At 28.3% G+C, this 15584-nt stretch overlaps 1 protein-coding gene across 1 annotated transcript; it reads right to left on the minus strand.

Moving 5' to 3' along the window:
• Nucleotides 1–428: 428 nt before the first annotated feature.
• EMC10 (ER membrane protein complex subunit 10) lies at nt 429–15570 on the minus strand. Its single transcript, XM_016070399.3, has 7 exons — nt 15329–15570; nt 13386–13440; nt 13171–13286; nt 10050–10142; nt 5657–5838; nt 4545–4641; nt 429–2365 (listed from the first exon to the last, which is right to left on the minus strand). The coding sequence occupies exons 1-7, from the start codon at nt 15404–15406 to the stop codon at nt 2285–2287; spliced, it is 702 nt and encodes a 233-aa protein (XP_015925885.1). The 5' UTR covers nt 15407–15570; the 3' UTR covers nt 429–2284.
• Nucleotides 15571–15584: the final 14 nt, after the last annotated feature.

Here is a 15584-nt window from a genome sequence, read left to right on the forward strand (position 1 = left end):
TATGTGAAGATGTATGGGTATTTTCAAACAAATTGACACTCACTTTTTAATGTGAAGCAAGTTTCAGATGAATAACTACATTTAAAAAAAAAATGAGTAAATAAGAATATATAAAATAAATAAATTAAAAATTCGCAAATGTCCGGGCATATAAAGAGTTTAGTGGAAGAACCATTTTTGTGACATTTTTTTAAAACAAATTGAGATTTCTCGGGGAAAGTTCTTAGTTTAGTCTTATTAAAATAGATAACATTCATTTATATTTTTATAAAAATTCATTCCGAAGACAGTATTTTAGTATAATATTATTGTTACTAGCCGAATACTCGTTCTTCTTATGAATTGAACTAAAACTAAATGATCAATAAACCGAAAATGATCATAACTACGAAATTATGCACAAAATTGAAAGACATATATCGACAAAATTAAGTGAAAACAATTGAGGCTATTTTATTTATTATTTGCTGCACTTCTTCGTGGCTTTACAGTATAAGATTAAGCAAAACACGTTTTTGGAAGTTCGTCCTAATAAAATGAAGATTAACAATATTCAGTATATCATTTGACACAACACTATACAAATCCTGATAGTCAATAATTACCAAAATCAATAATTTCCACAGTACTTATAGTCGGTATCATGGTACCTATGTTAGTATACACAGCACATGATAAGACCACACCAATTTACATAATATCAGTAATACCTATTGCCAAATTTTTTTTAGATTATTATTCTTTAATTGAAAATGACAAGGGGCTCATCAGCAGTCTTTAAGATATGTGCACATACTATTATATAAAGTGTCATATCTGAAATAATAAAGGCATTTGTATAGTTAAAAAAACTAATGGCAACTTTTTCATAAAAATCGGTATGGCTCAGCGGGGATAGATTATGAACGAATCACAGAGATAGAAGGATAAATTTTATTTTGCTCCCTGCCAGCAGAGATTGCCGTGCTCATGCCAATTATACTTTGGTAGAAGCATATCAGAGCTCTACTGACATCAGGCTAACAATGAGAAGTTTTCATAATTTTTATATTTTGCACAAATGCTGAATAGTGTCGCTCTAAAGAATTTTTTTTGAAGATGAATGTGACCTTTTTCTTTCAATAGGGGTTCTCTTGTCTTCTAGATCCAACGCTAAGAAGTTAAAAATAAAAAAAAGCTGCATATACACTGAGTGGATTGGTATTCAACCCAAATTATGAAAAACAATGAGAATCGTGTAACAAATCATGATCGCGTATCAGCGATAGAAAAAATACCCAAAACAGTTTTATCAGCATTTTGATTAATTAAAAAGTAACATTTTTGCATGAAACCGCTAATTCTTAATGAACAAAAAATATGTGTTTCAACCGCTATAGGCTATACCTAGATATATTTTATATTAAAAATAAAAATACTTCCATTAAAGTTAGGCATACCTTCAGATGTAACAAAATGAGATAGCATTTTGACCACAATCAATATTTAAAAGAATACTTTTTCAATAATTACTAAATTCTGGCCAATTAAAGCGATGAATACCGGTAAAACATTTACTCCGCAAATGTTTGAGCTAGTGCTGCCTTTCAATCGCTTTTGAAGGGTTTTCGGACTAACAAGGCTGGATAACACTTGATGCCAACTTGTTCCAAATTAAGGCTGCTAAGATATTATTTCATGAACATAAGCCTAAACATATGTACATTTATTTTAAATTTTCAAACAAAATTATATTCATTAAAAAATATTAAAAGTACTCCATGAAAAGAAGCAGATGCTATGCAGAAAAATGCTACTGGCTTATGTTACTAAGTATTTTCAAACATTCGTAATTTAAAAAGCAATCAGAATGTTTAGCAACTAATTATAACAATGATAATTTTTTAGCTATGATCTACAATTCCAATCAATTACATAAACTCACACATAAACGAAAACACCATTCTTTAAAAAAAAAAAATATTAGCTTCATGTTCCAGAGTCAGAAGCAAGATCGGCAGAGGAGGTGTCTACTGTTTCACTTAGCTATAGCTTGGTGGCAGTTCTATTAACTAGTCTAGATCTTTTCCCCTTATTTAGAGAGTTATTAAAGAAATTCTGAAAACTATATGTGTGTAGTAAAGTCTAAAATGGTTTGCAAATAAGAAAAAATAATAATAATAATAATTATCACAGATCTGACAAAATACAAAAAGTGATAGTGTATTTTAATTTAAATTAAGAAAGGAATAGATTCTAGGATGAAGAATACATTAAATAAATTTGTTACAAATAAATAACAATGTTATCGTCCTCCTCCTTGTCCCTCGGGATTTCCTGCACCAGATATAAACACAAATATCACAAAAGGTATTATATACATCCACTAAAAAGGAAAGAAAATAATTTTTTTAAATTTTATGACAAAAATCATTAAAATTTTACATTAATAAATTATAACCTTATTTTTCAAACAGCTCACTCTAGCAGACGAGTTTAGGATTTTTATGATACACTAGAGTGTATCATGAAAATCCTAAATTACAAATCGATTAATAGTTGTCATTGTGATCACATATTGGCCAAAAAAATATTTTTCTAGTTCAATTAAAAATATTTATTTCTTTTGAAATGGGCTCACAATTTAAATTTTTGGATCAAAAATGCAAATTTTCCTTATTTTAAAGCATGATTAAGAAACAAATTTTACTTTTCAAGTTCAAAATAGAAAGTTTAGAATGCGAAGTAAAATTATAACGAAATTTAACGCTTCAGCAGTCTCCCAAAATCTTTATGAAAACTTTAATTTTCAATAACAAATATGCATATTTTCAATTGATTCTTTATGATCGATTATTAAGTAGATTCTGGGATACCTTACTGTTACATTTAATACATAATTTTTCTAAAAAAAATCAAATTGTTTAAAATTTTTCTTGCAGATATTTAATAATTCACTCTAATTGAAATTATACTAAGTTTTCTTCAATAGAGAGGATATATTTTAAATATAATTAGCTCATGTTAAAATAGTTGCTACAGCATTCAGCATAAAGTTAACCCATTAAATATTATAAACTGTTTTTGTCAAATAAATTATAATAAATGACGAACTATATTGCTGACTTAGCAATTTTTGTTTACCACCTGATCCTAAATTTTTAAAAAAATCAACATCAAAAACATTTCTTAACATCCCACCCACAAAAAAGAAAAGAAAAAAAAACGCATTGTGCGTGAATAACCCTGCTAAACTGTTCAGAAGAATAGATTATTAACAATTAAATGAATTATTCAATTTAACCTGGAAATAAAATTATAATAAAATATACACTCAAACCTACTTTAGTGTGGTGGATAGGGACCACATAAAAAAATTTGCACAAGATTTCACGAGCAGCTATAATATATAGTTTTTGCAACACAATTTTTATGTGATTAATAGGAATCGCCTAAAAAAACAGTCTCGTATAGAATAAAAAAGAATCTTGGATCCCTCCCCTTCTGCTATTCGTTTTAAAATCACAGTCTTAGTTTCTAAGAAAATTACCTGCTTCTTTATTTGTTTTGTCACTTATTTATATTCAGGGATTATGTCTTAAAATAAAATAAAAATTCTAAAAATTTATACCTAAATAGAAAAAATAATAAATTTACTTTCAATTTAAACTATGAAATGAATCTTATCTTAATGGTTCAGGAATGTGAAAGCGTTTCGAAAGACGTCAATTAATATTATATTTAAAAACTTAAACACACGAAATATTCTTTTTTAGTAAATCACTTTATTTAGCAGACTTGTCACTTGCACAGATCAGCGACGAATAAAAAAAAAGCAACTCTTTGCTCCCTTCAAGTAAGCTTATACCTACTCGTGAAAACAAACAAAACAAAGCATGAGACTAGTTGCCAACTATCTCAATAGCAGAAAACCAACTCAGCAACCTAACTAGCCAAGAAGTTTGTTTCAGAAAAACCGAAACTAACATGATGCAGATGTCCTTCTCTGTTTATTTGTGATCAATACATTCTTGCTTTGGTACACAAGAATTTCACCGCAATATGCTATTGTCACTTTTCAATTATTTACATGAAAATTTTTGTGCGTTCAACAATTAAATTATGCGATTATAAAATTCAATACATATATAATGTAATTGGCTCACGCAATACTTATATAATGTAATAAAATGCATATCAAAAATCAAAAAAACTAAATGGCCGATCAAACCTACTAATTTTTTTATTGATAACTCCATGAATTATGTTCCAATTTGAATGAAATTTTGGCCCCACAAAAATAAAAAAAATCGCACAAATAAAAAAAAAATCACATGAAAAAAAAAGACTGCACTAAAACAGGTTTGAGTGTCTTTTAATATCAATGTAAAAATGAAACTTGATTCCTGACAATATGACATTTTCTGGCTAAATATTTTCTAAAAATTATAATAATTAATGAACAATATACTTGCACATTTAGTTTTGAATTACTCAATAGATCTGAACAATAAAATTGATTATATTAATTAGAAAATTAGCACAACCACATAAAATAAACTTACATATTTTGCTAGAAATGATCTATTGTCTCCTTGCTCCCCTCTAGCTTTTTCTGCTTTCTCTTGCTCTAGTCTTTGAATGTATGTTAAGGTATCAGGTCTAAAATATAGAATAAGAACTAAACATATAATAGGTTTAAAGCTTGTAATTCTATAATCAGTCATTTGAAGAGAGCCAGTTGCAAATTAAGTAGTAATAAAAATGCATTCATACACACATGAGACATTAAAAAACATTTAAAAATATTTTTACGTTCTTGCTGTCTGTTAAAATCACATCTAATCTGAGAACATTTGATTTTATAAGGCTTATATGATTTGATTTTATATCCTGATTATATAAACCAGAATATGTACTATTAGAAAAAAAAATGTTTCAAAGTTAAATTTTACAAATACTTTGATTTGATTACTACATTTATATTTCATTTTTACTGAATCTACATTTGACATTTTAATTAAACAAGAGCCATATTTCTTCATTTACAGAAGGGTTTTAAAATATTAAATTTGTTTGACTGACAAAATTTTAAAATAAAAATTTAATAGGTTTTCAAAGTTTATAAAAGTTTTTGTAACTTTCCATAATTCCTATTCTTTGTTCAATAGTTCATTTAAAAAAATAAACACTTTTCTGGTGTATTTTGACTACGGAATAGCCTTATTGAGTGTTGGTATACTGATATTGAATGGTAATAAGTATTCCACAACTTTTCACAATTTATAAAAGTTTTTATTTGGATCCCTTTAGATTGCTTGCATCATTATGTTTTATATCTCATCTTTAAATTTCTCTAAGAAGCATAATTCACGCTTGTGACATTTTTTTTCTTTTTGGTCTGCAGAGCTAATTTTTTTAATTATAATGCTTTAACTTGAGGAAATAGATATTTTGAATTTTTCAGACAAGAAAATAAGAGTTTTTATAAATTTACACAAAAGTTTGCCAAAAATTTTATTTTACGTAGCACTGATAATGATTTTACAAAAGGATGCTTTCAGCATGTTTCTGTTTTTGCAGATTTGGTTTTAAAAACTAGTCGATTTTATAATCCAGTGATTTTATTAGTGGCAAGAACAGTAAAACAAAAATTTTTAAAATAATTGTGACTTACGAGGGGCCATTAGCAAGAGTAACAAAATTGATACTTGTGTTGAAACCCATAAGTTTAGAGGTTGGTACATGAGATCCAATGCAATGAGCAGGTATTGCAGATATTGCTATTCCATATGGAGCTCCACTTTGATCTAATGCAATTGTGATAGTATCGGTCAGACCAGATTCATAAATTGCACACTGCAAGATAAAACATCAAACAATAAGGGCATAATTAAAAGAAAAATATAAAAGCAAAATATTTACAGCACATTTTGAAAAATGTTGTAAAACAAATAAAATAAACCCAACTTGCTTAGGTTAACTAATGAGGACATATTGTAAGGAATTCAAAAAATTAAAAAATAAAAAATTATTGCTCAAGAGGATGCCAACAGGGATGGACCAACAAGTTTGAGTCATTTCTCTTAGAGATATGGAAAGGAAAATTAACTTTTCCCCCTCAGTAACATATGAAAGTAAAATAACAACAATAATAATAAAAGCACATCAATTGAACTATTTAAGATCTTCTAAATGTGTTTTGAATAACAGTATTTAAATCACCTTTGCATCATTTATTTCATTTGGCTGAGCATAATCTGGAATCTCCTTAATTTGCATTCTATAAAATATTTACAAAAGCATTTCAACCTTTATTACTCATAAAATTGAAAATAACTAAGTTTTCTTTTTTTAATAGCATTTTTTTTTCTCCATTTGTTTCATATTTATAAAACGATTGCACTGTATTTTTTGCCTAGACCACTCACTAAGATCTTCAGTTCACACTCTTGAAGAGAACTTAGAGCCAAATAATTCTTTATAATAATTAATAGAAAACAATTTTAAATATGAAAAAGTAATTTTTGTCATAATATAATCTGAGAATGAATAATGTGAGAAAAACCTAGAACTTTTTTTATTAAGTTTTGTTTGAATTATTTGATTTATAATTAAAAAGAATCCTTCAAATTTTAGGTTTAAATTATTGAATTGGGACTAGAAAACATTACACTTTCTGTAACTTTGAAGCATAATACATTATTTGTAACTAAACTACGCATTTTTTCAATAAACAAATTTTCTCAATAAACAGTTTTTTTTCATTTGTTGTTACAGAATTCTTAAAAATACAATGTTAGAAAAAAATCAAAGGATATCTATATCATTTAAGGATATCCTTATATTTGATAAGGATATCTGTACCTTCTTGTCCAATGAGTTGGGTTTACGGGTTTGCATAAGTAGCTATCATGGTCATCTACTTTCCCCCTTAATTTCATAACATTCCTTAAAGATACCAAATTATTTTTTGTTATTATTACCACGAAATTCCATCTAAACCAGTTATTTTTTAAGGTATTAGATAGCATTTTAATAAATCATCAAATCTTTAATGAAATATGACAATAGCAGATGATTGGTATCAAATTTTATCTTACTTAATACTTATATTTCCTGCCCTTCCTTTATTTAATCTTTCAGGTAAGAGAGGCAATGATTTCTTTTATACATTCATTCTATGCATATTGTTCTCTATATATATAAAACAAGGCGTTTCTGAATGTAACTCACAAACAGGCAAGGAAAAATGTTTGAAATTTTTTGAGTTCTGGTTATTAATAAATAACAGACATGTGATTACTGGCTGTAGGAATCATTTGAAATTTTTTTTCTCTGTGCACATTTCTTTAGTACTAATTTTTTTTTCTTTTTGCACAAAGATAATAAATAACAGACTCATTTTAATACATAAAAGTAGCAATTATAAAATTTAATAAGAGAAAGAAAAATATTTTCATCTAATAAGCTTTTTTCTTATCAACACATAAAAGCATACATACATTGAAAAAAATTACATACTCCTTCTTGTTCATCTTTTGTAAGTCTTGCATGAACAAAAAATAAAATTAAAAACTGTGAAATATTGAAAATACCTCAAGAACTGAAGAACAGATCGTTGATCAACACGTTATTACGATGCAATGATGCAAAATGAAGGATCGAAAAAGTTTTCATAAAATTTACATATCAAGATTCGCTCTAATAAATAATATTGTACTAAAAATATGGAGAGTTTTAAAAATATGCAAATATCAGTAATGATAACTGCCAAAAATTTATTGAAAAAATGATAGAATTATCACTCCCAGGTGAGCGATTTAAATGTCCCTTTTCATAATAATATCAGGATTTTTAAAAAATCAACAGGGATAATAGCCAAAATAAAAAAGATAATCGAAGCTTGCGCGGATTTATGATAGTCTCGACACAAATCGAACACATTAAAAAACAATTACTGAAATGCATGCTTCAAATTTTGCGTAACATAATAACATTGGAATTTTATAATCCATGAGAAGATTAATTGCATGAACTGCAAAAGCAAAAAAAAAAAAAAACACTGATTTATAATAGTATTGAGTGCTTTGAAAAGTACTGAAATGCGGGATTTGAAATTTTCATATCGTAATATCAAACTAAAAACTAATTTCATCAAATTGCAATAAAAAGAGGGTAAATATATCGCAAATGACAATATCACAAATAACAAAATTGCTATTCATTAAAATATAAGTTAAAAAAATATGAGAAAAAACACTCTTTTTTCTAACAAACAATTTTTTTAATGTTTAACATGCAAATTACTTCTTAGATAATCAATTTTATACTTTTGTGTCCCCCTCGAGTCCTGCAGACGGGGTGTTCCTGGGCGGAACAGGTGATGTACGTTGGGATAATTTTTCTCCTGGTAGGGCAACCCTAGGCGTGAAGGCCGTTCCATTTTTGCCCAGCTAACATCTGCAGGTGTTTTTGGAGCTAAATCAGACTTCTACCACCGGTGCTCCTGACCCTTTTGATCAACAGAAGCTGTCCCCTTTACCATGAGTTTTTTGAGTACCTTTACCATGAGTCCTCTCAGCCTCCCATGACATCCATATTCAGTGGATACGCTCACACATGGGTTTTTTTGGCAACGAACGCGCTGATCAATAGGCAAAAGAAGGTACCTCCCTCCCAGCCTCTCCAAACACGGCCCTCACTTACTCTGAATTATTTTCTCTCCGCAAATCTAAAGTTAATAAAGCTTGGCTTGTTCCACCGGATCACGATTGGTATCCCCGCAAGCGTCCCGGAGAAGCCCTTGACCTTCAGGGTACATTAGCCGACCAAACCGCTACCTGTAGATTTGTCAGTGGGCTTACTAAGAGCTTCACTTTCAGTGGACAAATTAAACTTTTTCCAACTTGTAAAAAGTGCAACTCCAGCGAGGCACCATCTACTTAATTGCCTGGATTTCACCATGGAAGAGGTTCTTGAGAGACCTCTCCTTTACCTCGATTTTTTGAAGACTCACGGCCTCATGGATCTGGTATAGCTCCGCTATCCCAGCTGGGATTAGAAACAACAACACATTTTTGTGTTTGTCTCAGTAGTTCTTGTGCTCTTAAAGTTTATCTGAAGTTGTGTCTTTCTCTAACAAATCTGCTTAAAAAAATTGTTAGATAAAAAAAAAGATTAAAAAAAAGGGTGCTCATAAATGGCTCATTAACAAGATTTTGCATAAGTAAGGAAATTTAAATTTTAGATAAACGGAATAACAAAGAAAATAAATTATTAATTCACGAAAGGCCACGAATTAACGGGATTCAGATTTACACAATTCGGTGGAATCACATAACCATAAATAAATATTCAATTCAATTAGAGAAAATTGTTTTAAAATGAACTATTACCCCTTTTCATGCTTCTGAAAATACATTACAATATGAATATTCAAAAAGTTCTTGGAGAAGCAACAGTTATAAGTGCAAATACAAATACATTATCTAGATATTTTAAATGCAAAATGAGTATCAAGGTAATTAAAATATTTCCATGCAACAAAATGTTCCCCAAGAAACAGATACAGCCAACAGATAAAGAAGTAGATACAGTCAACGCAAATCTTATTAATTTGAAAATAATTTTAATTAGTATAAAAAACTATTAAAAAATTAATTTCAGGTAATTGTAAAAAATAGATAGATTAAAATACATGTTATGAAAGACAGAGAGGATAAGTTATTAAGAACAAGTGACTTAATTGGAAAATAATGAATTTAAAACTATGAACATATTTCCAAGCTAAAACAACTCAAGATAAAACATTTAATGTCCTAAAGTAAAGCTAAAAATATGTGTATTGATAACTACATTATTGCTTAGTAAATATTTGATGAAAGATAGCTACAAATTGCATGGACTAAGATAAAATTTTAACATTTAGTTTACACATTAATACTTTATAATAAAAAAGTAGACGACATTATATTTTTAAAGTATCAAATTACAATAAAAAGAATAAAGGAAATAAAAAGCTTAGAAAAAAAATTATTTCATGAATAACAGCAACACAGAAAACTTACTGCTTTAGTAAAAGAAAAAACTGCATCTTCATCAGGATCATCAGGTTTGGTTAAGATTTTAATTCTGTATATGCCATCTGATTCAGCCAATTTCTGAAAAAAAGAGGGAAATTTACTAGCATGCCTGCATTAATATTTATAAAAAAGCAAATTTTCTTTTTTAAAAAATCTAAATTTTTTCCCTTTTTTAACTGCTTATGATTTGTATAAATTCAAGTCAAGTATATGTAAAATTCACAACATTAATAAAAATTTATACGACCATCTAAGTTTTCATTCAGCAATTCCAAAATATAAATGGAAAACAAATGGAAAAAAGTTTAAAAAGTACATATGTTCAAGTTATATTTGCTTCTTGGGATGAATGACATTTATAGTCTATTTTTATGCAAAGAACAACACAATATGATTTTAAAATATTTTAATAACATTTTAATTTTAAATGCCAACAACATCAATTTTTTATGATATATTTATGAAATGTAATTCCTGAATCACACATTAAGAGTAATAACTTTTTTGAAGGACTCAATTCAAGATAATTTCACTGTAAACCCACAAGGCCTTTTGATTATTTTTCAGCAGTTATTGGATTTCAACATAGTATTTCAAATCCTGATTTAACACAAGATTTTGATGCACTCAATTGATTTTTCGATTTCTAAGATTTTTCCTTCATTTTCAAACCAATTATTGCATATTTCCATGTGATTTTTAAAATCTCAAAATTTAAAATATATGACACATTTGATTCTCGCAGATTTCATTGCAAATCAACTTGATTTTGTTTATCCTTTTTTGTACTGTATTTCTATGAAATTTCAAAAGATTTTCAAAATCCTGATTTTTTTTTATATGATAATATAAATTATATGTGTTGCCATAATACACATTACATATTTCCTAGCTTTTAAAATGCCTTAAATTTAGTTTTAATCATTCTTAATCGAATTTTAATTAAATTAAACCAATTATTTAATTTTATTATATTTAATAAAAAGCAAAAATATAAGTATTTTATTATTTTCTTAACAATCAATGTAACGACTAACTTTTTATTTCAATACAAATGAAAAACTCAATAACTCATTGTCACGACTGGATTGAAAACAAAATCTATTTATGACTCATTATTTTTTATTTTTCACCACCAAAATTTTTCAGTTACAGGATTATACTAATTCTCAAGATTCTTTCTGGTGACCAGCTATAGCCAAATTATTTTAAATTTAATATTGATTATTGGATTTGTTTTTGGCTATTTTATCTTTCAATAAGTCACCGAATGTGGATATCTTCCCATACACCGGACTGTCCATTGGGAGCAATTCAGTTCACTTTCAATGAATAATCGGCATAAGGACTGGGGGCTTAGGCCGTCAGCTCAAGAGCTAATTAACGGTTTTTCTTGATGAGAGAACAAGTATGATTATCTGTGACCCTGGTCTGACGGCGTGGACAGCACCTGAGCTGGTACCCCTCTCTCGAAACTTCCCCATCACTGCCAACGGAAGCACTTTCAGTCACAAGAGATTTATCATACCACTTGTTCCTTATACAGGTTGTTTTGCTGGCTTAAAGACCCGAACTTACGCCCCCGGCCTCCGCTAATGATGTATGAAAGGCCTTAACTAATTGAGCCACTGAAGCACTCATTGATACCTTTAAGGGACTTTCTTTCCTTATTTTATAATTTTGGAATGTGGTGATGTTCATCATAATAATATTTATAGAATAAATAAATTTTTCCTAAACAATTGTATTTATTTTTCTGGGATAAATATCCCTTCTACATATTCAAATTCAAATGTATCTGAAACAGCCATAATATGTTTAACACTACAATGGACTAACCACCTCCATCATATGATGATAGGTAAATTTTTAAAGTAACAAATTGGTGAATTTTTACATATGATTTTAGTAATATTTGTGAATGACTTAGTGACAATTATCACTTTTTTGTTTTCTACAACAAACCTTAAATATATGTACTTTATAAAATTCTCATCGTCTTCTAAACTTATTTGTTATATTCCATATTCCCAGTGAGCTTCCTCAATTGATAAATAATAATATTTTTTAAACAGTAACATAATTGAAATAACTAAATAACCAAATTGAACAACTTTATGACTTAGAATAGTATACTATACATTTTGGCATCGAAATTTGAGAACACAAAATTAGACATAAGTCATACTTATGGTTTCATTTAAGAACCATGTTAAACAGGTCTGCTAATTTGAAAAATATCTTATTAAAAATTAGTAAAAGAGTGAATAATTGAAAGAAGATGGACAACAAAAGACTGGTCTGGAAGAACAATCTTTGAGATGATTAGGACTCACCCTGGGCTGCTATGCCATTAAAGAAGAATTAGAAGTTGTAAGCGTCAAATGCAATTATAATTCTTAAAAAAATTTGTCCATCTCCATTTAATTTTTCTATAATTTCCCAGATAGGAATTGGTACAATTTGTAGCATTAGTTCAAAAATGGTGAATAATCTTTTTTAAAGCTGATTTTGCCCAGTTAAGTGCTTTTCTGGCTGATAAACAATATTTCAGTTGAGTTATTATAACTTTACATTTTTAACACTAAAAATTATAGTTTACTTTAGTGTGTTGAAATATAGTGTTTTTTTTTTTTTAACTCCGCTGTAAAATGATTTGAATTTGGAATTTGTCTAATACCGAAGAGAGTGCAGTGGCATATTTCAAAGACTACGGAATCATTTCTTCTAGGAAAATGCGCGATATACAATATGGCATTGCATATTATGGCATTGTATTGATTCTTTTCATTACATATTTTGACAATTAAATTTTTTTGTTATTATTATTTAAAATTATTATTTGATAAATTTAATGTGTTTAGAATGTTTCTTTTCGGAAAGTGCTTTTCATTATGATGGTGCCGAAAAATTTGCGCATTTTCGCAAGCGTTGTCAGGTCGGCAGGATAATCCCAAAGTACCAAATAAAATATGTCTTAAAAACATTTATATAACAATCTTTTTCTTTCATCTTACAAGATAGAAACTAAATTATGTAAATTAACACTTAAAAACATGCAACAAATAACAATAAATGTTGGAAAAAGGTGCTTAGACTATTATACCTTAAGTTTTAGAATATCTTCATTTGTAAGTGATTCTTCATCTGAATATATGGCTTCATTGCGTGAGGAAAAATATGTGACTATTCCTCGAGGAGTATAAACTGGAGGTGAATCATCTAGATGGAGAAAAATTAATATAGGTTATAACAAATTACAAAAATTAACATGTGAAAAAATTATTGGTAGTTTTTAATGAGAGATTTTAACTCACTTACTTGATTCTATTGAATGATGTATATAAAATGATACATGGCTATCAGGTTCCTCTTCCTAAAAAGAGAATCAGCAATGAAAATTCAAAAACTAAATCAGATAAATTTTATTTTTCTTTAAATTTTTATTTTTTACAATAGTCATTTCAGCAATTGTGTAGTTAATTAGACAATGCAAATAAAATGGAGTACATATTTCTTAAAAAGGGAATTCAAGCCATAGCCTAATATGAAAAGACTAATATGTCAAGACTAATATGAGACCTGCCAAGACCAATATGAGAAATAATAAAAATAAGGTCAAATTTCTTCTTTTTTTGCCTCAATTATTTTGTCATGTACACAGTTAAATTAATTATTAAAACTTAAAATAATTAAGCAATTAAACAAATTAGGGAATTATTTTAAATAAAGAGAAAAATTAATTCAAGAAAAACATAGTTTAAAAGGAGAAACAACAACGAAATTGCAACAACTTCAGCTGCGTAAAAAAGTTTTCATAAGTCAAAGTCAGGTTGGCCTATACTAGTATCTCTCTTTAACATTATTCTCATTTTAACATTATCTCTATATACATTGCTACCTTAATTTCATGACTTGATAATTAATTACACATGGAAATTTAAAGTACTTAAATGGTTCTCTACAGCTCTATATCAGTGTTTTCACTACAGCGCGAGAACGTGAGAATCTTGCATATTTTTTTATATTCTCGCATTAAAAAATGATTACCGCGAGAAATTCGTGCATTCTATAAACCAATTTCAAAATTCGCGAAATAAATTTCTCTTTTTGCGCCATTTAGAATAATATCCGTTTCACTTTTCTTCCTGGATCTTTTATTATTTTCATCATCTGCCCCATTATCTAGCTTCCCTGTTGACCAGTATTGTTCAGAACCTTTAAGAACAACAGAACACCACCCTTCCGAACCACGGAACCTCTTTCAGAATGCATTTCTCTGCAACCACTTGTTTACCGTAGGTAAGGTTTCTTCATGAGACGTTCAAATTTTTTGCTCTTTAATGTAAGATGGATAAATACCTTGTAAAGCCAATATCTTCTACTCCGAAACGGACAAATGAAAATGAAACAAATATGGGTAGAAACGATCAAAACGAAACAAATACGCATTTGAGCAACCTAATGAGAATAGCTGATAAAAAAGTAGATGTAGAACATTTTCCATATGATGATGCAGCAAAAATATTCAATGCTTTAAAAATTAGAAGATGTTAAAAAGGCATTGTCATTAAAGAAATGATTTTTTTTTTGTGTTTTTCTTTTTTTTTTTTAATTTTTGAAATCTCACTTAACTTTTTGAAATCTCACCCTGTTTTTGAGAAAGGGTGAGAAATTCTCACCCATTTTTTTTCTGAGATGAAAACACTGTCTATATGCAGTATAAGGCTTTAAAATATCATAGTTATGTCATCAAAATAACTACGGTTTTGTAATGATATGTTTTTACTTTCAGAATACTGTAGAAAATTTTATAATAAAAACATTTGAGTGAAAAGATAAATTGTTAACATAATACAGTTTAAATAAGATTATTTTAACCATGGCGAACTTTACATAAGTGTGATTCAGTTACTAGTAGTTAAAAAAAACTAAACAATGGCAATTAAAACGCAGTAACATATTTGTTGTTATAAATTTAGAAATCAGCAGATATTTCGGTATCGTGATCTTTCTCACGAACTACAATCGCCAATGAACCAAATGGATTTCAAACTTTTTTTTAAAAAAAAGCATGTAGAGTTTTGTTACAAGTTCGTTTCCTTCTGTGATTTTTTTATAGTTTCTCGCGAGCCGCTGCCCAGAAGTTGCCATGACTTGGCGATTATTTTGCCGAAGATCACAATACGGAAATCTCTCCAGAAATCATTGAAAATATTCATGTTTAATGCACGATTTAATTCATTAAAGTAATTAAACCTTACACATGAATCAAGATGAAACAAGAAGATTAGAATAGCAACTTTGGCTAAGAGAAATCGCAAGTATTTAACAGAATTCATGACAATTATATAAACTTATAGAAAGTTACTTTCATTATTCAATAAAACAACTAAGAAACTAAGTAATTGAACAAATTAAGGAGGTAATTTTTCAAATTTATATGAAAGTAACAGTGAATTTTGTTGGAAGTGTATTTGTTTATTTAAAAAGCTTCCAGCTGCTTATTTCAGCCTAGTT

Source organism: Parasteatoda tepidariorum, chromosome 6 (genome assembly GCF_982258835.1).
Source record: "Parasteatoda tepidariorum strain Cologne lab strain chromosome 6, Ptep-v5.0, whole genome shotgun sequence".
NCBI lineage: Eukaryota > Metazoa > Arthropoda > Arachnida > Araneae > Theridiidae > Parasteatoda > Parasteatoda tepidariorum.